Genomic DNA, 23,954 nt, shown 5'->3' on the forward strand with positions numbered 1-23,954 from the left:
TGCTCCTTTCCAGCGGTTCCTGGTGCACACTAGGTTTTATTTGTGCCTCCCAGGAGTATCTGTTTACCCTAGTCCCTGTGGATGTTCTGTAATCAAATTCACTGACCTTCAAAGTTGGATTCTCTGGGTATTCCCAGTTCCTTTGCTGGATCCTCAGGTCAAGAAATCTGACGTGGGGCCTAGAGCCTTCGCAACAGTACAAGAAACTTCTTTGCTAGTATTGTTCTTCAGTTTGTGGGTCACCCTCACAGTGCATATGTGATTGGATTTTAATGTGATTGCACCTCTATCATTTGTTGCAACTTCTCCTTTGTCCTTGGAGTCTGTGAGTTGAGTCTGTTTGTATTTTGTAGATAGATTCATTTGTGTCATATTTTTGATTCCACATTAAGTGATATCATATGGTATTTGTCTTTCTCTTTCTGACTTAACTTCACTTACTATGATAATCTCTAGTTATATCATCTTGCTACAAATGACATCATTCATTTTATGACTGAGTAATATTCCATTGTATGTATGTACCACATCTTTCTTTATCCATTCATCTGTCAGTAGACACTTGGGTTGTTTTCATGTTTTGGGCTCTTGTGAATAGTGTGGTTATGACCATAGGGGTATATATGTCTTTTTCAATTATACTTTTGTCTGGATATACACCCGGGAATGGGATTACTGGATCCTAGAGTCATTCTCTATTTATTTTGAAAATATCAGTGAAGTCAAACTGACCTGTTGTATCATTTAGGATCTCTGTTGCTTTATGGATTTTCTGTCTAGAAAATCTGTCCATTGATGTGAGTGAAGTGTAAAAGTCTCCTACTACTATTGTATTTCTATCAACTTCTCCCTTTAGCTCTGTTGGTTTTTAATGTATTTGGGTGCTCATATATCAGGTAGCTATATTTTTGATGTACTTGTGGGAGGAGATGAGCTCCATGTCCTACCCCTCTGCCATCTTCATCATGCTCCCTCTTAAATTTTATTTTCCTTATTTCTATCCTCTGTCTCACAGATAATGCTATATTTAAATCTTGAAGTGTATCTTTTTTAGTTAAGACTTAACAATAAAACTGTTCAATAAACTTTGCTAGTAGCTAGTTGCTTTTGCCAAATTAATACTTGTATCACAACATCTCCTCTGACTTGCCTAAAATTCTTCATTGGTGAAAGGGAAACAAATGACTACAAATTAAACTCCTTCCCAACTTGTGCATAGTGCAGCTGTACACTATTATGGGAGTATCTCAGTAACTTGTTCCCCAAATTTATATTATGAATAATTTCAAACATGTAGGAAATTTTGAATATTCATATGTAATTATAACCCAGATACCCCCTATTAGCTTTATCAGTCATTATAATGATTATCATATGACTGATGCTGAGGTTAATGAGGACATTAGCAGAATATCTTTTTTATTTTATTTTGTATTGCACGAAAGTGTCTTTAAATTTGATAATGCTTTTAAACAGTTTTCCAAAACAGTTTTCAAAAGTTTCACACACATAATTTCATATAATCTCAGAATATCCCTTTTTTTTTTCACTATATTGTCTTTCCACCCTTTTTACTCCCTCCTACTAGTAACTGCTGCTGCAGCTGCCGCTAAGTCACTTCAGTCGTGTCCAACTCTTGCGACCCCATAGACGGCAGCCTACCAGGCTCCACCATCCCTGGGATTCTCCAGGCAAGAACACTGGAGTGGGTTGCCATTTCCTTCTCTCAGTGCATGAAAATGAAGTTGCTCAGTCATGTCCAACTCAGCGACCCCATGGACTGCAGCCCACCAGGCTCCTCCGTCCATGGGATTTTCCAGGCAAGAGTACTGGAGTAGGTTGCCATTGCCTTCTCTGCCTAGTAATGACTAGTTTGTTTTATATATCTGTGTATCTGAGTCTGTCTCTTTTTTGTTATATTCACTAATTTGCTAATTTGTGTTTTTAGATTCCACGTGGAAGTGATATTTTACACCACTTTTCTTTTTCCATTTGACATTTCACTTAGCATAATGCCCTCCAAGTCCATCCATGCATCCATGTTGCTGCAGATGGCAAAATTTTATTATTTGATTTTTATGTGGCATTCCACATCTCCTTTATTCATCGTCTGTTGCTGGATACAGGTTGCTTCACACGTCTTGGCAATTGTAAATAATGCTGTGAATATAAACATGAACATTGTTATTGTTGCTGCTGCTAAGTCGTGGACTCTTTGTGACCCCATGGACTGTAGCTCTCCAGGCTCCTCTGTCCGTGGGATTTCCCAGTCAAGAATACTGGAGTGGCTTGCCATTTCCTTCTCCAGGGGATCTTCCCAACCCAGGGGTCGAACCTGCGTCTCTTGCATTGGCAGGCAGGTTCTTTACCACTGAGCCACCAGGGAATGTTGATATGAACATTGAGGTGTGAAGGTGAGGTGTTCACCAATGTGAACATTGAGGTGCTTGTATCTTTTCAAACTAGTGTCTTTTTTTTTTAGGATACATACCATGGAGTGAAATTGTTGGGTAGTATGGTAGTTCTATTTGTGGTTTTGTGATAAACCTCCATACTGTTTTCCACAGTGGCTACACAAATTATATTACCACTAACAGTGTATGAGGATTATCCTTTTTAAACATTTCTTTTTTATTTTTTTTAATTTTAAAAATTTTTTTTATTTTTTTCAATTATTTATATTAATTGGAGGCTAATTACTTTACAGTATTGTAGTGGTTTTTGCCATACATTGATATGAATCAGCCATTTAATTCTTATTTTGTATTAGAATATGGTTGATTTGTTAATTTCAGGTGTATAGCAAATTGATTCGGTTGTCCATGTGTAAATACCCATCTTTTTTTCAGACTTTTCCCATATAGTTTATTACAAAATATTGAGTAGCATTTCCTACACTATACATTAGGTGCTTGTTGACTATCTGTTTTATATATGGTAGTGTGTGTGTGTGTGTGTATGTGTATGTTAATCCCAGACACCTAATTTATTCCTCCTTCCACCTTTCCACTTTGGTAACCATAAATTTGTTTTCAAAGTGTGTGTGTCTGTTTTGATTTTATAAATAAGTTCATTTGTGTATTTTTTTTTTTTTAGATTCTATGTATAAGTGATATTATATGATACTTGTCTTTTCTCTGTCTCTTACTTCACTTAGTGTGATAATCTCTGGATCGATTCGTGTTGCTACAATGGCATAATTTCATTCTTTTTACAGCTGAGTAATGTTCCATGGTACATATGCCACATCTTTAACTACTCCTCTGTCAATAGACATTTAACTTGTCTCTACATCTTGACTGTTATAAATAGTACTACAATGAACATTGGTGTGCATGTATCATTTTTAATTAAGATTTCTCTGCATATATGCCCAGTAGTAGTGATTGCTGGATCATATGATAGTTTTACTTTTTATAGTGGCTACCAGTTACTTTCCGTCTACCAGTGTAGGAGGATTACCTTTTCTCCACCCCTTCTCCTGCATTTACTGTTTGTAGGCTTTTTGAAAATGAACATTAACTACTGTGAGATGATAATTCATTGTAGTTTTGATTTACATTTCTCTAATGATTAGTGATGTTGAGCATCTCTTCATGTGTTTTTTTGCCATCTGTATGTCTTCTGTGGAGAAATGCCTATTTAGATCTTCCGCTGAATTTTGATTGGGTTTTGTTTTTTGATATAGAGATATATGAATTGTTTTTATATTTTGGGAATTAATCCCTTGTCAGTTGCTCCACTTGCAAATATTTTCTTTCATTCTGTGACTTGTCTTTTTGTTTATGATTTCCTTTGCTTTAAAAGCTTTTAAGTTTAATTAAGTACCATTCGTTTATTTTTATTTTTATTACTCCAGGAGGTGGATATTGCTGCAGTTTATGTCAGAGTGTTCTGCTTATGTTTTCCTCTAATAGTATTATATTATTAGATCTTACATTTAGGTCTTTAATCCATTTTGAGTTTATTTTTATGTACAGAGTTAGAAAATATTCTAGTTTCTGTACTTTCTAGACTTGGATGACTGTTTCTTTCCCAGGTTAGGAGAGTTTTCAGCCATTATGTCTTCAGATATGTTCTCTATGTTCTTTCTCTCTCTTGTCTTTCTGGGACTTCTAGAATGCAAATATTAGTGCACTTGATGTTTTCCCAGAGGTCTTTTAAGCTGTGCTCACTTGTTTTCATTTTCTTTTCTTTCTTCTATTCGAAGGCAGTGATTTCCACTACTCAGTTTTTCAGCTCATTGAAAGGTTCCTCTGTATCATTTGGTCTACCATTGATTCCTTCTAGTGCACTTTTCATTGAAATTACTGTGTCTCTTCATCTGCCTATGTGTTAGTTGTTCAGTCGTATCTGACTTTTTTTGACCCTATGGACTGTAGCCTGCCAGGCTCCTCTGTCCATGGGATTTTCTAGGCAAGAATACTGGAGTGGACTGCCATTTCCTTCACCAGAGGATCTTCCTGACCCAGGGATTGAACCCGAGTCTCCTGCGTTGCAGGCAGATTCTCTAACGTCTGAGCCACCAAGGAGGCCCATTTCATCTGCCTAGTTGTTTCTTCAGTTCAGTTCACTCACTCAGTCATGTCCGACTCTTTGCGACCCCATGGGCTGCAGAACGCCAGGCCTCCCTGTCCATCACCAACTCCCGGAGTTTACTCAAACCCATGTCCATTGAGTCAGTGATGCCATCCAACCATCTCATCCTCTGTTGTCCCCTTCTCCTCCTGCCTTCAATCTTTCCCAGTATCAGGGTTTTTTCAAATGAGTCGACACTTCACATCAGGTGGCCAAAGTATTAGAGTTTCATCTTCAACATTAGTCCTTCCAATGAATATTCAGGACTGATTTCCTTAGGATGGACTAGTCTGATCTCCTTGCAGTCCAAGGGACTCTCAAGAGTCTTCTCCAACACCACAGTTCAAAAGCATCAGTTCTTTGGCACTCAGCTTTCTTTATACTCCAACTCTCACATCCACACATGACTACTGGAAAAACCATAGCCTTGACTAGATGGACTATGTTGGCAAAGTAATGTCTCTGCTTTTTAATATGCTGTCTAGGTTGGTCATAAATTTTCTTCCAAGGAATAAACATCTTTTAATTTCATGGCTGCAATCACCATCTGCAGTGATTTTGGAGCCCCAAAACATAAAGTCTGACACTGTTTCCACTGTTTCCCCATCTACTTGCCATGAAGTGATGGGACCAGATTCTATGATCTTAGTTTACTGAATGTTGACCTTTAAGCCAACTTTTTCACTCTCCTCTTTCACTTTCATCAAGAGGCTATTTAGTTCCTCTTTGCTTTCTGCCATAAGGGTGGTGTCATCTGCTATCTGAGGTTATTGATATTTCTCCCGGCAATCTTGATTCCAGCTTCTGCTTCCTCCAGCCCAGTGTTTCTCATGATGTACTCTGCATATAAGTTAAATAAGCAGGGTGACAATATACAGCCTTGACATACTCCTTTTCCTATTTGGAACCAGTCTGTTGTATCATGTCTAGTTCTAACTATTGCTTCTTGACCTGTATACAGATTTCTCAAGAGGCAAGTCAGGTGGTCTGGTATTCCCATTTCTTGAAGAATTTTCCACAGTTTATTGTGATCCACACAGTCAAAGGCTTTGTCACAGTAAATAAAGCAGAAGTAGATGATTTTCTGGAACTCCCTTGCTTTTTTGATGATCCAGAGGATGTTGGCAATTTGAACTCTGGTTCCTCTGCCTTTTCTAAAACCAACTTGGACATCTGGAAGTTCACAGTTCACATATTATTGAAGCCTGGCTTGGAAAATTTTGAGCATTACTTTACTAGCGTGTGAGATTAGTGCAATTGTGTCATAGTTTGAGCATTATTTGTCATTGCCTTTCTTTGGGATTGGAATGAAAACTGACCTTTTCCAGTCCTGTGGCCCCTGCTGAGTTTTCCAAATTTGCTGGCATATTGAGTGCAGCACTTTCACAGCATCATCTTTTAGGATTTGAAATAGCTCAGCTGGAATTCCATCACCTCCACTAGCTTTGTTCATAGTAATGCTTCCTAAGGCCCACTTGACTTTGCATTCCAGAATGTCTGGCTCTAGGTGAGTGATCACACCATCGTGATTATCTGGGTCATGAAGGTCTTTTTGTACAGTTCTTCTGTGTATTCTTGCCACCTCTTCTTAATATCTTCTGCTTCTGTTAGGTCCATACCATTTCTGTCCTTTATTGAGCCCATCTTTGCATGAAATATTCCCTTGGTACCTCTAATTTTCTTGAAGACATCTCTAGTCTTTCCCATTCTATTGTTTTCCTCTATTTCTTTGCAATGATCACTGAGGAAGTCTTTCTTATCTTTCCTTGCTATTAACTCTGCATTCAGATGGGTATATCTTTCCTTTTCTCCTTCATTTTTTGCTTCTCTTCTTTTCACAGCTATTTGTAAGGCCTCCTCAGACAGCCTTTTTGCTTTTTTGCATTTCTTTTTCTTGGGGATGGTCTTGCTCCCTGTCTCCTGTATAGTGTCACAAACCTCGTCCATAGTTCATCAGGCACTCTGTTTATCAGATGTAGTCCCTTAAATCTATTTCTCACTTCCACTGTATAATTGTTAAGGATTTAAGTCATACCTGAATGGTCTAGTGATTTCCCCCCTTTCTTCAATTTAAGTCTGAATTTGGCAATAAGAAGTTCATAATCTGAGTCAGCTCCTGGTCTTGTTTTTGCTGACCGTATAGAGCTTCTCCATCTTTGGCTGCAAAGAATATAATCAGTCTGATTTCGGTGTTGACCGTCTGGTGATGTCCATGTGTAGAGCCTTCTCTTGTGTTTTTGTAAGAAGGTGTTTGCTATGACCAGTGCCTTCTCTTGGCAAAATTCTATTAGCCTTTGCCCTGCTTCATTTTGTACTCCAAGGCCAGATATGCCTGTTTCTGGAGGTGTTTCTTGACTTGCTACTCTTGCATTCCAGTCCCCTGTAATAAAAAGAACATCTTTTTCAGGTGTTAGTTCTAGAAGGTCTTGTAGGTATTCATAGAACTGTTCAACTTCAGGTTCTTCAGCATTACTGGTCAGGGCATTGACTTGGATTATCGTGATATTGAATGGTTTGCCTTGGAAACGAACAGAGATCATTCTATCGTTTTTGAGATTGCATCCAAGTACTGCATTTCGGACTCGTTTTTGACTATGATGGCTACTCTATTTCTTCTAGGGGATTCTTGCCCACAGTAGTAGATATAATGGTTATCTGAGTTAAATTCACCCATTCCAGTCCATTTTAGTTCATTGATTCCTAAAATGTTGATGTTCACTCTTGCCATCTCCTGTTTGACCACTCCCTATTTGTTTTGATTCATGGACCTAACATTCCAGATTCCTATGCAATATTGCTCTTTATAGCATCGGACCTTGCTTCCACTACCAGTCACATCCACAACTGGGTGTTGTTTTTGCTGAGAAAATGTGGTCCACTGGAGAAGGGAATGGCAAACCACTTCTGCATTCTTGCCTTGAGAACCCCATGAACAGTATGAAAAGGGAAAAAGATAGGACATACCTGAGTTAAAATAACTAAGTTTCTTAGTTATTTCTAACTCTTTGTTTAAAAACGTCTAACTTCTTGCCCTGTGGATCCATTCTTCTCCCAAATTCTTTGATCATCTCTATTATCGTTACTCTGAACTCTTTTTCAGGTAGACTGCCTATCTCCACTTTTTTTTTGTTTGTTTGTTTTCAACAGTCATATGTATTTTAAAGAATTTAAGAGGAGAAAAATAGTCTATCATATTTACCTAGATATTTACCATTTCTAATTTCTTTCTGATATTATTAATATTCTTTACCATCTGAGCCACCGTTTCCCTTCCACCTAATGTTTCCTTTAGTTTTTTTTTTTTTGATCAAATCTGCTGGCAACAAATTCTTTGTTTTTCTTCATCTGAAAATGTCTTAATTTTGCCTTTATCCTTGAAGGATATTTTCACTGGATATGGAATTGTAGGTGAACAACTTTTCTAGCACTTTAACAATATCCTTCCACTGCCTCCTGGTCTCCATGCTTTCTAATGAGAAATCTTCTGTAACTTGAATTATTGCTCTCTTATACCAGGGTTCTGGAATTCACTGGTGACAGTTTGAGCTGCATGATTCTTTCTTTTGGGGCTGTCCTGTATATTGTGGAGTGTTAAGCAGCCTCCTTGGCTTACTAGATGCCAAGGCATCCCATTCTCAGTGCGACAAATAAAAATGTCACCAGACATTGACAAATGTCCTCGGGGGCTGGGGGTTGAAAATCACCCCAGCTGAGAACCATTGTTATGTTCTTAATATAATGTATCATAAAAAAACCCTCTTTCTTCCCTTCCTCCCTCTTTCCCTCCCTCTGGTTCCTTCCTTCCTCCTTCCCTCTTTTTCCCTCTCTGCTTGGTTTTCAGCAGTTTGATTACAGTGTATCTGGTCCTGGTTTTCTTTGAGCTTAATCCTATTAAAGGTCCACTGAATTCCTTGAATCTGTAAATTTATATCCTATAAATTGGAGAAGCATTCAGGCATTACTTGTTCAAATTTGTTTTTTTCTGCACAAGATTCCTTCTCTTCTCCTTTTGAGACAAAAATGATGTACATTTTTAGAATTTTTGATATTGTTACACTGCTCCCTGAAACCTGTTTGGTTTTTTTTTTTCAATTTTTGTTCCTGTATTGTTCAGATTAGAAAATTTCTATTAATCTATCTTTTAGTTCATTAACTCTTTCTTGAATCATTATTCTTCTGTTGAACCCATCGAGGGAATTTTAGTTCTTCCTCTGGAGTGTTTTCTGGTTCCTTTGTCTAAAACGTGTTCCTCTGCAGCCCTATTTTGCCTGCATTGCTATTGGTATTTTCATGTATGCGTCATTTTGGCTATGTTTCTCAGCCTGGGAGAAGTGGCCTCCTGTGGGAGATGTTCTGTGTGTTCTAGCAGCCCACTCCCCTCTCATCACCTAAGCTATGTGTTCTAGGGGTTTCATCTCAGAGGGCTGCATGGGTTCTTCTCTTGTGACAGGCTGATTATGTTGGTGGTCTGGTAAGCTTGACTGGCCCATAGCGCAATTGATTGCCATGTACTGCTTCATGCAGACACTGCTGGTTAGTGGGGCCAAGTCATGCAACAGCAGGCCGAAGAACCCTGGGGAATCCCAGGCTAGTGCTGGCTCGATAGGGTGTGGAATCGGGGTTCAAAAGACTCAAGAGCTGTTGCCTGCTCACTGGAGAGTGAAGCCAGATCATGGGGTTAGCGCTGGACTAACGCTGGCACAACCAGGTCCTATAGTCTCCAGGGCTCCTGGAGCTGGTGTCAGATCACTGGGAGGAGGAGGGACTGTTCCTGACACCTTTGGGTATGCGGTTCTGGGTGTCCTGAAGCTTGTGTTGGCCTGCTAGTGGGTAGGGCTGGGGTCCCAGGGAAAGGGCTGGCCTTCTCTAGGCCGGCTGGGTCTGTGGGCTACAAGATTATGGTTTTCTTATGTTTGGTGTCTGCCCTCTGGTTGAGGCTGGTCTAGACACTAGTGCATGCTTCTTGGAGGCAGCACTGGTGCCTCCCCCACTGTGGAGTTGAGTTGGGTTTTAGTCCTCTGATGGGTAGGGTCATATTAGAGGGATGTGTAGAGGTGACCTGAGCTCAAGAAGTCTTTAGGCAGACTGCCTGCTGATAGACATGGTGTTTCCCTGCCCACTTAGTTGTATGGTTTGAGGTGTCCTAGGGTACAGACCTAGAGGCTGTTGGGTGGGGTCGGATCTTGGCACTGTAAACTAGAGGGAGGGTCCCAAGACGGCTCCCAGTGGGGTGCCCCAGTTCTGAAGCTGAACGTCCCGGAGGTGAGCTATAGCCACCCTCCACCTCCCTGGGACACTCTCCAAGACCCACCTATAGATCTGGCCCAAAAGAGAGTGAAAGTGTTAGTCAATCAGTTGTGTCTGACTCTGCCACCGCATGGACTGCAGCCTACCTAACTCCACTGTCCATGCAATTCTCCAGGCAAAAATACCAGAGTGGGTTGCCATTCCCTTCTCTAGGGGATCTTCCCACCCAGGAATCAAACCTGAGTCTCCTGTGTTGCAGACTGACTCTTTACCATCTGAGCCACCAGGAAAGCCCAGGCTCCTATCAAATTACTGCTTTTGCTCTGGGTCCCAGTGCACGTGAAATTTCATCAGCACCCTTTATGAGTGAAGTCTCTCTTGCCCCTAGTCCTGTGGGGCTCCTGAAATTAAGCCCTACTGGCCTTCAAAGGCGAATGCAATGAGAACTTGTCTTCCTAATGCAGGAGGCCAAGGCTTGAGAGCCTGACATGGGGCTCAACTCTCATTCCTGTAGAAGGATCTTTGCAATATAATTATTCTCCAGCTTGTGGGTTACGCACCCAGGGGTATGGAACTGGATTGTATCATGAGTCTGCTCCTCCCACCTGTCTCATTGCCTTCTTATGTCTTTAATCATAGAAGGTCTCTGGTATTTTTCATTGATCATTGTTCTGCAAATAGTTATGATTTTGGTGGACTTGTGAGGAGAGGTAAGCTCACTGTCTTTCTACTCTGCCATCTTGGCCAATCTCTAGAAGAATTTTGGGAGTATATTATTTCCTGATGACTTAGAAGGTATCTAAAGTCCACCAACAGAAGTCATCCACAGGGTTTCTTTACTGTGAACTATTCAATGAAACTTTTCCTATCTACCATATGAGGGTTTCTCTGATGGTGAATTATCAAAGGGAATAAAGGTTGAGTCACTCTTCCACAAGGTCACTTTCCAGTTTCCTGACTCGGCTGGGCCTGCTCTCTCCTTTCCCCACATGTGGGATGCTTCATATCCTTCTTCTAGACTTTCATGAAATAGTAGGGTTGCCAGATTTGGCAAAGAAAAATATAGGCTGTCCAGTTAAATTTAAATTTCAGATCAGTGATTAATTTTTTAGTATATCTCCCAAAGATTGCATGGGACATACCTAGACTTAAAAGTAATTCATTGTTTATCATTGAAATTCGTATTTAGCTGGGAAATCTTTATTTTATCTGGCAACTGTATAAAAAACAAATCCAAAGAGTTTCTAAGAGGGTTGTGGATCTCTTTGATATTGGATCTCTCGTTCTCCCAGTTCTGAAGATAAATTGAGAGGTGAAAAAGGGAAAGAAAATATTTCTGTACCACCAGTAATAAGGAATTTTTAAGTTAGAATGATTCTTTGAGCTAGCTGGGAGCTAAAGACAGATTCAGAGGTATATTTTTGGCAGATTTAGTAAATAGCCTGTGGAACTCTTGGGGAAATTGGGCATGTGAATCTGAACCAATTGAATGAATTTATATTTTGGGTTGCAGTCATATGCATATTTGTTTAAAAGGATGTATTGAATCTATTGCCACATTAATGCTATATAACCACCAACCATGGAACCTTGGTTGCTCACACACCAGGGGCAGCTCTGTGGCCCTGCTAATCTTGATTGAACTTGCTCATGTCTAGGGCTCTGACTGTTAAATGCTGTAGACTGACCTCAGTTGGGAGCATTGCTCTCTGCATCGCTCATCTTTTATTTAAGGACCACTCAGACAACCCAGAGATGTCTCTCACAGCAGCATTTCAGGAACAGGGAGAGCAAGCAAAAACATGCACCCTTGGATATCTGGCCTCAGAACTGGCACTGTGTCATTTTCATCTCATTCTATTAGTCCCGAAACCTATTTCTCTGGGTGGGGAAAAGGGCTGTGTCTCTTTAGTGAAAGGAAGTGCAAAGTCACGTGGCAAAAGGTGTAGATGCAGGTGCAGTAAAGAATCGGTTCCATCACTGCCATCTACCACAAGGAGTGGGTAGGAACATAAGGGGATCAGTTGGGAGGTAAAGAAATTCCTTGACTTGAAAACTATAAGTTTGGAATTCTAGCACTTTTGCTTCAAGATGAGTAATTTGTGAGGCATCCAAATGAATTTCTCCAGTTTGTGGAAGCAGAAATGCCAACAGTTCTACACAAATTGTCAGAATGTTTCACAATTTCTCTTGAAGTACCTGTCAGAAAATTCTTTTGAGAGAGCACATGGTGGCATTTTTTCTTGCCATAAACAAAATATATCTATCCATATGAAGAGTCTGAGGTGTTAAGGAAGAAAACTTGCAGGAAGGTGGTAACATTTAAGAGAAAAGCAAAACCAACTGAAGGTCTGGAACAAGTCGGTCCCTAAACAAGTGTCCCTTGAAATCTGGCACCAGATTCTCCATCATTTGCACAGTTTGGCCACAGGAAAGAGCAGACTGGAAATGAGATGTGGGATTCGGCCACCTGTCTGGTTGTGTGACCTTTGTAAAGTAGCAATTTCTTTGTGTACTTTTTTGTTCCATATGTGGATCAAATAATATAAAAGTTCTGTGTAAACTCAAACACCACATAAATTAGCTATTTTTACATAAAATATCATCTAAGAAAAACATTCTATCCATGGAAATCTCCACCGTGACCCCTAATTGCAAGTTCCCTTTTCTTTGAAGACATTTATGACAGTCAATGAATAGTAAAAAATGATGAGTTTCTTAAATCTTGTGTTTTTTGTCTCTACTAGTAGTGGGTAAGAAATGAACTGGCACTAGACAGATAATTGTATCAACTGCAATTCTTTTAAGTTTCAAGGACAAGCATCATTAGGTCTCAGGAGAATGACTGGTCTCATTCAAGGACTTGGACCAACTAGCAGCGTGTGGATTCTGGTGTCTCAAGCCAAAGCCAGATCTGATCTTAAAATGAGAGGGAAGGTCACTCTTCAGGAGGATGGGAAATAGATTAGATTATTAGATAAATAATGCCTGTTCACTAATAGTAGTATTTAACATAGGTAGTTTTAGCTCCTCTGGAGAAGGGATAAGCTACCCATTCCAGTATTCTTGGACTTCCCTTGTGGCACAGCTGGTAAAGAATCCGCCTACAGTGCTGGAGACCTGGGTTCAGTCCCTGGGTTGGGAAGATTCCCTGGAGAAGGGAAAGGCTACCCACTCCAGTATTCTAGGCTGGAGAATTCCATGGACTCTATAGTCCATGGGTTGGCAAAGAGTTGGACATGACTGAGCGACTTTCACTTCACTTTACAACCATCACCATGAGGTAAGTTTATTAATTCAATTTTTCAAAGGTAAAGAGGCACAGATAAAATAATTTTCCCAAACCCCATGATTGATAAATGGCAGACATATGATTTGAACCCAAGTATCTTGACTCTTGACAGAACTGTGTACCACAGCAAGAAACAATAGGAGAACAGCAAACTGAGACATGATAGGGTAGATCTGTATGTGCAAATGGAAAAGCTCTTCCAGAACATTGCTGGTACAAAGGGAAGGTGCTAAATAGTATTAAATCTTAAAAACAACACTAACAAAAACAAACTCTGTAAAAATACAAAAGCCCAAAACAAACCTATATATTGGATATAAATATATCTACATATAGGAATTCATATAAAAACATTAACGTTGGTTATCACTGAAGAGGGGAGTGGGATGCTGGAGACAGAAAAGAGGGTATCTCAGTTCACACCCTATAATTTACATAGAATCTGAATAACTTAAAAATATGCATTGTAAAGAAATAAACTGGTGGAAAATTAAAAGCAAAATACTTAGATGCCCAAAATTAAAGATGAAAATTTAAAGTTGCTTCTAAAAATACGTATTATAAAGAAATAATGTGATGGAGGGAAAAAGGAAAAAGCAAAATGCCTAGATGCCAAAAATCAAATATGAAAATTGAAAGTTCTGAATCACTCCTGCATCTTCATTTTGTCGTCACTTAAGGATATGGATAGTTTTCACTAGTTTTCACATCCTTTCCCAATTGGGGAGAGAATGTAGCACATGCTTTTCTCAAAAATAGTGTGGATAAGGGAACTTTTTCAGAATATATGTGTATTCATGGTTCATATATATCCCCCTAAGTCCTGTGTGATCTTTAAAAAATATCCTAATTACAAACTATTTCAAGTATGCTAAAATCTGGAGTAAAACTTGTCTTCAAACCAGTTTGTAAAAGAAATGACTACAAATGCAATTGATTCTTCCTATAAATTTCCCCAATCCAGTCTTCATTGCTTGGTTCCCACTAGCAAACATGTATTCTATTTTTTCTGTATTTATAGCCATAATACATAGTATCACTTTGCATTTTTTTTATTTTATATAACTGGCATCATAAAACAAGCATTGTTCCACGACTTTTCTTCCTCATTGAGATGTATCCATGTTGATATGCATAACAACTCTTCATTTTGACTGTTGTATAGAAATCTACTGTATGAATACACTATCAGTGTTGACTGCCAGTTAGAATTCATTTCTGCTGCTTATGCCTAAGGCTGCCGTGAACATTTTCATGTCTCAAGCACACACATAGCACTTCTTAGATGGAGCTAGTGTTAAAGAACCTGTGTGTCAATGCAGGAGACATAACAGATGCGGGTTCGATCCCTGGGTTGGGAAGATCCCCTGGAGGAGGGTGTGGCAACCTACTCCAATATTTTTGCCTGGAGAATCCCATGGACAGAGGAGCCTGGTGGGCTGCAGTCCATGGGGTTGCAAAGAATCAGACATGACTGAGCAACTTGGCATGCACCCAAGCACACACATACGTACTTCCTTAAGGTAACATGGTAAGAGATCTTTAATTTTATTAAATATTGCACATTTGATGGTTGTGCCAGTTTACTTTGCCACCAACAGTTAAAAAAAGTCTTTATTACTTCATTGTCCTTGACAATACTTGCTATTTTGAAACTTATATTTTGGGTGTGATGTGGTACACTTCCTTGGGTTTGTAGCTTGTGTTTGCTTGATTATTAGTGCAGAGTATTTTTTCCATATGTTTATTAGCCTTTCAGATTTCCTCTTGTAAGAAATACCTTTGTTTTCAGCATGTGCGTATTTCTACTGGGTAGTAGTTTCATGAATCTTAGGGATTTTTACATTTTTATAAATTAATCCTTCTATACAATAAACACTTTGTGGGTTATTTTTTCACTTTTATAGTACTTAATGTACATATACATTTTAATATTTATAAATGTATCTCTCTTATGACTGTGCCTTTGTCTTATTTAAATAATTTTCCTATTCTGAGGTCTGAAAAATGTTGAATATATTCATTTAAGTTTTAAAATCTTAATCTCAAAACTTTAACTCAAATATATTTGTTCATAGTTTGAGGTACAAATCCAAATTTATTGTTTTCCAAGAGGATAATCAAACACAATTTTTCAAAAAAGTCACTCCTTTCCCTATTGGTTTATAATGATGTAACAGGTTTCCATATCTGTAGGTCTCTTCAAGTCTGATTCAAGGTAATAGCAACAGTATTTAACTTAATGTGTACTTTCCCTGTGTCAGAAACTCTGCCAAGCATGTTATGCATTTTGAAGTTAGGATGTGTGGGCTTATATACACTAGCTATGGTGGTGGTAGTGGTTTTTGGATTTGAACATGTGGGCTTATGTATACTAGAGAGCCCTGATAAATGTACGGTCTCAGTATAATGTTTACTGGCTGGTGGAGATGAAATCAGGTGAAGTGTAGAAATATCTGATTGACACACACTACATTTAAAAAAGCATCCCAAATATGTAACTTGCTTTTATTAAACAGGGGAAAAATCAACATATTTTCCAAAGAGGCAGATATCACAGTAACTAACATAACATCAGTTTGTTTGACAAGGCATTTAGAATAAGCAAGCAATTAAACTCTTCAGGTAGGAACCAGGACATCAACAAGCTCCAGACCCCAGAATCGTTATAAGCCAACAAGTTAGGCATCGTTTTGCTTAACAATTTTAGCTTTAATGTAAATATATATTATTTAGAATATTAGCTTCTGAACTACATAATGACTTTATCACTTTAATTAAAACCAGGATTTCTGAAACCTCCAAGTAATCTTTAAAGTTTTCCAATATGGACATAAACTAATCCCTATTCTTCTCTACATATCGAATTTGAAATAACTGTCACAATATATCAACATTTTCACAGGAAGATTTTTAAGGCTTCTGGCACATAAAATGTGTAAAATCTGTGTGACAATAATGTTATAATTATATACAGAAAATATTTAAAATTCTCCTTGAGCAATTTAAGTTCTAAAGATGAAAAAACGTAAGTGTCCATGTTAATAAAATATTAAAATACTATGAGCTTTTCCATAAACTTGACACTGATTTTGTAATTACATAAAGAATGTGCAAGATAAGACCTGCACACTAAGTGATTCATCATTGAAATTAACTGTTAAACTGAATATACTTATTGATATCATTAGTTTTCTAGATCAAACTTTCAGCACAAATAGGCTTTAATATAACTTAAAAACATTTCCAATTAAACTGTAACATTGAGGCAGCAAATGTCAGATCTATGTTTGCCTAGCTATTTAGGTGTCACATAAATAAGTCTATGAATCCTAATTTATCCTTTTGTCTAAGTCACCATTGTAGGTAATGTATTAATAAGTGAAAAATAAGTGAAATCAACAAAAAGTGACTATTTCTCATTTGAAAAAATGAGTTATCAACACCTTGTCTTAAAGTTCTAAAGCAGCATACTCAGTTCTTAAGGCAAAAAAGGCCAAACTTATTATTATAAATTATAAATTCTGGTAATTCTTCTTTTGGCATTAAAAGTCACAGCACAAATTCTTATGCTTTAATAGATAATATATTAGTGTATATCTGAATATACATTTGCTAACATTCTCCATCAGTATGAAGTTGTTCTGTGCAGTAGAGGCGGTGAAGTGCGGCATGGCAGGGCAACATTTAACAGTTACCCGGGGCATCAAGGGACATAGAACGGCTGAGTCTTGATTTTCCATTCACATATATTGTATTTGGTTGAACTGTAACCTAAGAGAAAGAAACACACTTTGCAGCCATCAATGTAAAACTGGACAGCTGTCTAATTTTGAATTTTCATCAATTACCAACATTTTAATTTCTGCTTAATTGTAAATACTAACATTTAATGTTATTCAATAAATTTCAAATAATCCAGAATAAATGTTCATTCTACCATGAAATTAAAAATTAGTTATTTCCACAACAAACAAGTTAAATAATCCATCAACACATCTTAGTCTTTACAAAATTACCAAATCAACTCAAAGGACAAGAGCATAAACAGACTGCAGGCCAAGCTGTTAAAGCGCATTTTTAGCTAGATTAATTCTGGTTCCCTCAAAGTACCTTGGAGAATGTAGAAAAACATAGTGAATCCCACAGAGCAATGAATTCTGTAATTTTCATATTGATGATATTAACTTGAAGTTACTCTCTCCCAGGTACCCCTTATTTATAAGAAAAAATAGCTTTGGTTTTTAAAAATGCCTTCATTTGAAGGGCTAAAAATGTCAAACCTGTGACTGTTTTGCCAAAACTGCAAATACATTCCTAAGTTCCAAAATTCTATGGCAGAGTTTCCTATTTACAAGCTGTAAGTAAATAAAAAACACTAAAACAAAATTTCCTAAATAGCTTGAAATTTCAACATTATTTATAAGAATGTAGAAGAAAATTATCTGGATTCTACATAGTAAGCAGGTATAGTATTTTAAAATATTCCATGTAAAATATAACAATATTTTAAGAAAAATGATTTATCTCTTGATTATAATTTGACTAGCTTAGCTCCCTTACCAAACATTCTCCTCTTCTCCCAAGCAGAGAACTGAAGTACAAAAGGCCAGATTCTGCCTAGCAACAGAGTAAGTGAGTGGCAAGGAGAATAAAATTGGCAAATTTAGCTGGCTTTTGGTTTCCTGGTGCTTCATTTCTTGCCTTTTACTAAACAAAGATAAGTAATCCAAACTAATCAATTTTCTTGACTACCTTAGGAACCCAGGACGGAGTAGAATGGTTGACCGCCATCCACCTGAAACAGAGCAGCTAAGGAAAAAAAGTTGCCACCAGAGGAAGAACACTTGTCTGCATCCTTTTCAGTACTCATGTGCGATTACTTTCCAGGTACAGCCAATAGACAGGTAATGACTTTTTGCTATGCGGTCTTGGGCTGAAAAATCTGTGTGTGAGGGGTTATTTTTGTAATTCTTGCCAAAACTGCAGTTCTCACATTCTTTGTAAAGTAAAAGAAACTTTGGTTTAAGCATTTAAAAAAGATACAGATGGTTTTAAATATCTACAAGTAAAGATGCTCATTGTAACATCATTTATAGGGTAAAAAACTAGAATCCAGTTAAATGTCTACCAACAAGGAGCAAATAAGCTATGGTTCTTTCACACAAATTCTGTGTAGTCTTTTTTTTTTTTTTGGCTGCACTGTAAAGCTTCTGGGAGTAGGAAATGGCAACCCATTCTTGTATTCTTGCCTGGGAAATCCCATGGACAGAGGAGTCTGGCAGGCTACAGTTCATAGGGTCACAAAGAATCCAACGCGACTGAGCAACTGAGCACAAAAACACATATACATGTCTTAACATCAAACACATTTTATAAAATACTGTGCTGGATGTAGTAATGCTTTATATGAAGACAAGACAAATCACCATGATTATATGCAGGTTGAGATAGGGGTAAGGTATAGGGGAAAAAAGCCTTCAGAAACATGAAAATTCATGACTACATTTACACTAGAGCTATCAACTGGATAATTCTTCTAATGTGAACCAACTATATAATGAAGGTTAATTGCTCAAGTATGAACAAGAGCCATAAGGCAGGTTGGTACCTGGAATTAAAGTGAACATTTGGTGCCAAAATACAGGCGCACACAGAGCCAACTTTCTGATGAACAGTCTAAACCCACTGTCAAAATCACTGGAGATTTTGTTTGGCACCATAACTGTTGTTCTATAAAAGAAATGTTAGAATTTAAAACAAACCAAGAGAAATGTTCAGAACAGCACAGAAATATGGAACTTAAGCATAAGAAGAAATTAGCGTAAGAAAGGAAAAAAGCGTAAGAAATTAGAGCCTTGTGTCTATCTCTACCACCTTCTGCAATTTTTTGAAATGTAATACGTGTACAGAGATGTGCATTGAACAGCGCAATGAAAACAGACATATATGTAGCTCACCACCCAGGTCAAGAGAAAGAATACCTTCAGCTCCCTCCTGATCTTGTTTTTATTTAAAATTTTGACTTTATCATGGATTTCTGCATTAATTTTTATATTTAAAAATACTGCATTAAGATATATTTATCTTGAAAAAAAGAAAATACAGTATTTATCCTGATTACTAATTTTTTTGGTTCCCTCTTAAATTGTGTTCCAGTCTTGCTCCAATAAACTTCTAACAACCCTTTTTCTTCCCCTTTGGAAGTAACCCTATTGTGACTTTTGTAATTACTTCCCAACTTTTAGGAATAATTGCCACCTATGCATGTATCACTATATAATTAGTTTTTCATGCCGTCAACTTTACACATATCTTTTATTTATGTCTCTATCTACATTGTTATCTTTAGTATATCTTATCCAATTTATTGCCATTTGATAGTCCATACTTTAAATATACCACTATTTATTCTACCATTTTTGGATATTAAGGTTATATGTATTTGGAGCTATTACAAACAATATTCTTGAGTCTTGGCACATAGAAACACATTTTTAGCATATATAACTAGAAGTGAAGATGCTAATCATGGCAGATAGATATCATAAACTCCACTAGACCCCGTGTCTGTCTTTAGAGGAAGAAAAAGGATTAAGTAAGGGATTTTCATTAAACAGAATTTAGGAGCTGGCACTGTAGAGTCAGAGCTATCAAAACCTCCTACTGAAAGAGATAAAATTTAGATTCATAGAACCTAAAGTAATGAGTAATAAATAGGATACAATTATAGGATCATCATTGAGGGCCTGCTTTCTGTGTTGATTCACATCCAGCTCGTTCTGGAACGAGCTTTATCTGTGAAGAGACTGCCAAATCAGGGCCCATAACACACCAGGTATACAGCTGCCTGCCTGTATGATTTTGTTGGCCTAAAAGGCATTTCCAACTTAATGCACTATTTTTTGCAATTAGTTCATTGAAACTGATTATTAATAGCACATCCACTGACTTAACACAAAGACACTGCAGTTATTTTCTGTTCTGCCGTGAGCCTGAGGGACCACTGTTCTCAGTCCCTGGCTCTGAACACCCAGGAGGCAGAGGCTTCATTTGACTCAGTTTTGTATCCTCAGTATCTAGTACAGTGTTTGGTATTTTTCTGTTTTTAAAAAATGCTTATCAAATTTACTGAATTGAGAACTTTGAAACTCTATCCTTAATTTACAAGAGTAGAAATAGGATTAGAAAATAGAATTATTTTCATGAATGAGAATGTATAATTTACAGGAACATATTTCCCCCCAAAAGTATAAATGTCATGACCTGCGAAATACCAATTTCAATATTCCTTTTTTGCTGCTGTTGTTTGCTGCCTGGGACCTAAACTCAAATTCTACAAATAATCTACGAAATTCAGACCTACCCCCCTGAATTATTCCTTTGTGTTTCCTCCACTCCTGACAGCACACCATATTTTGCCTTCTCGCCATGTGTGCCCCGATGGGAATGCTAAGTCCTCTGGGCAAATGGCAGTCACTCAGGGCTCCACTGAAACCCACTAGGAAGCTGACTGACACGAATGCCTCCCCCCTTTTTCTATCTTTGCAGCATTCCTGTTCCTTCGCAAATTTCATTTTTGTTGAGTTCAGTGATTTGCTCAACAAGTCTCTTACTCTTCTCTAAATAGCTTCTAAAATGATTAGAAAAGCAATTCACAAAATGAAATGCCTAGGGAGTCAGTGAAATAATGAGTACTTTTCTTGTCTTGGTGTTGAGGAACTTGCAACCAAGATGACTAAGGGAAGAACAAGAAAGACATTTCGGGAGACTGCAGCCTCTGGGAAGTCCAAGTCATGATGCCGCTGAAGGCTTCACTACATCCTGTTTCAGAGGATGAGGGTGACAAAGAGGAAACTCATCTGTAAAAACTCCCTGTGATGCTTTCTGGTGTTTACCTGAGAACAGAGTGCATCACCTCGCTCTCTCACATGTCAGTAGAAGCTAGACTCTGGCAGTGCATTATTAAAACTTGAATTTCTGCATTAGGTCTCATCTAAATTCCCTAGATTTCCCCTACATTTTTTTTAGTTTAGCCTGTAAAACTCCTCCCCCTTAACCAGCCAATCAGTACGGTAGTAACTGATTACTATAGGAGCCAGGGCTGAAAACTTGCAGGCTCTTACAATAGCGCAGCTTTTCTGGAGTAAAGGAGGGACTTTCTTTCCAAAAGACTCTTTCTTGCTGTGCTAACACAGTTTCTTAAAATAAGAGTCCAGGGCACTTTCTATATATAGTTATATAATAATGAGCAAAATTTGCTTTCTGCACCTGGCCCATGTTTTGGAAAATAGACCTGACATAGTTTTAAGGATGTGTAACACTCTGGGCTCTCTCAGCTTATACTTCAAAAATGACCCTTGAGATAAAGGAGGAACTTCTGGCATCTTCCCTATTCAGATTTTAAAAGCCAGAAAACAATTTCCCCTAAGTATTAGTTTGACAGTGTTGAAAATAAACCCAGTGTCACCCATCTGATAAAGAAAACTTACCCTTTTCAATTTGGCAGCAGCCTCTCCAGAACGAATTGCAGTCAGCAAACTCTGTCGGATCTGTTCTGGGTCAGAGCTTTGGAATGTCGAAGAACTTTGTCTCTTAAGAGTGAACGACCGGCAGTCAGTTGGAGATGGTATTTGAGGATTCTGTTCATTATGTGCAGAGTTATTTTCCTATAAAAATAAATGTGAAAGTTATATGAATACTAGGTGAAGAATGGGCCAATGTTCAAAGCACTTTCATCATCAGTAGCTCTTTAAGAACCCCCATTTGCTACACTGGTGTTTTAAACTATTTCCTCATCCACTGAGTTATCTCTGATGTCAGGCTCAGCTGGAAGATAAGGGCCTTACTTTCCCTCATTTTGAACTCAGGAGGCTAAGGAAGAAAAATGATATGTCTCTTTGTTTCACAAATGCAGTGGTAATTTTACTGTCCTTGAGTAAATGAAATAATGATTTCTCCAATAGAGTCGGTTAGAAGAGACAAAGTAATAATAAAAATCCACAGACTTAAAAAAACAAAAACAAACCCATTTTCATAGTTCCAATATATTAGTATTATGAAGTTATTTTTGATGGTACAAATGGACATATTGGCAATTTCATACTGGTTGAACCTAACACATCTAATGAAGGAGTATTAATGACTATGTAACAGCTTATTTTGTCTTTCTGGAAGTCACTGGGACAGAGTGATGCCCATGTTTTATTTTTCCCATGAGACCAAAAATAAATATTAGAAATTTAAGAATCAAAATTTTAATTAAACTTCTTAGGAATATTTAGTAACTGATTTCACTGGCAACTGTATTCAAACAATCTTAAAAATGTCTTTTTCAAACTGCCAAATAAATATCTTTATAAAAGATGAGTTAAACAGAACTCAGGCAGTGGCTCGGAAACTGTATTATCTAAATCAAGCTTCTGTTGTTTAGAAATGGTATTCCATTCCAAGAAAAAAAACACATGCTTTGCTCCCAAGTAAAGAATTAATCTCTAGATCATATATCTCTTCCTGATATGATATCAAAGTAATAAACATAAATGAAAAATATAAAGAAATATTTTTCAAGGTAAATATTGCTTTAAATTATGGAAAAATCTTTACTTGGCAACATGGTTAATGTTCTGTTACTCTGGGAGTGTTTGAAAAAATAGCATAAAAATACTTCTGGAACTGTCATACAAATATGAAAGTATTCTTTAAACACTATCAGAAAAAGTACACAATGTATTTTTTTTTAATTGCATGGGGATTATCATAATTCATACTGTGAATTGCATTCTCTGACTCTACTACTTGAATCTAGCAAATTATATCATTTAGTTGATCCAACATGAAGTCAACAAATTCTCCTTTTTGTACATCACTAAGGTTAGATGGTGGTTAAGTGATATTTTGGTCAACATACATATAACTGGAAAGTTGACACTGAATTAACAAAATGGGAAATTTCGAAAATCACATATTTAAACTGATTTTAATTTAAATTATATATAACAGTATTTGGTAAGCTTAGGTTGAGTGTATATGATAGAAAGTGCAGAGCTGAGATATGTTTATTTTGTCTAGTCTTTGATGCTGCTTATGCTTTTATATAATTAAAACAATTTATTTTGCTGTTATGGAGAACTGAAGAAAATAAAATAAACGAGAACATCCAGGAAAGTTTTCAACTTGAGAAAAGCAAAATACAGAAAACTAGTCAGAACTACAGTACACTATACAAACGTATGAGCAAGGAAACTTTAAATATGTGCTAAGGAGGTGATTATATAATGACCTTATAGTAATATCTGATTAAATTATATGAATTATAATGACTGAGAGTAAATAATCAGATTCTATGTATTACTACTCATTTTTCCTCCCTACAGCATCTTCATTGTAGATTATGAATTAAGTAACACACATGGTTGTTAAACCCACTTAAGTCATGTTTTATAAGAATCCCCTATTTTAGAAAAGGTCACATTTACCTTATCACTCACACCTAGTTGTGGCATGTTCCCAAATGTATTTAAAGAAGGGATCTTCCCTTTCTCTGCATCAGTTGGAGTTCCGGCAGAGGCACCCTTGACCTCCTCACTGCATGACTCTGTAGGGCTTTTGCTGAAAGACTGTGACCGTTTCACCACAGCGAGGGCAAACGGTGAAGGAGCAGAGCTGGAGTATGGTCGTGGGGCACCAAAAGTTTTCAGAGTTTTCAGATTTAGTGTTGCTAACTGACTCTTGGGAAGAGGAACAGGTTTGGAGGCCACAGGAGGAGGGAGAGAGGCCAAGGGAAGAGGGGGAAGGGGAGAGGCCAAGGGAAGGGGGCTAAGGGGAGAGGCCACGG

At 37.6% G+C, this 23,954-nt stretch overlaps 1 protein-coding gene across 1 annotated transcript in view; it reads right to left on the reverse strand.

Annotated features, from left to right (window-relative positions):
• Nucleotides 1–15,595: 15,595 nt before the first annotated feature.
• The window catches only part of COBLL1 (cordon-bleu WH2 repeat protein like 1), a 165,844-nt gene continuing 157,485 nt past the window's right edge, over nt 15,596–23,954 (reverse strand). Inside the window, exons 15-17 of the mRNA XM_043487599.1 lie at nt 23,596–23,887; nt 21,610–21,786; nt 15,596–16,891 (exon numbers count right to left, since the gene is read on the reverse strand). Of these exons, the coding sequence (XP_043343534.1) occupies nt 16,805–16,891; nt 21,610–21,786; nt 23,596–23,887 (556 nt within the window). The 3' untranslated portion in view covers nt 15,596–16,804. The remainder of the gene's footprint in view (nt 16,892–21,609; nt 21,787–23,595; nt 23,888–23,954) is intronic.

The sequence above is a fragment of the Cervus canadensis genome, chromosome 15, assembly GCF_019320065.1.
Source record: "Cervus canadensis isolate Bull #8, Minnesota chromosome 15, ASM1932006v1, whole genome shotgun sequence".
Classification (NCBI taxonomy): domain Eukaryota; kingdom Metazoa; phylum Chordata; class Mammalia; order Artiodactyla; family Cervidae; genus Cervus; species Cervus canadensis.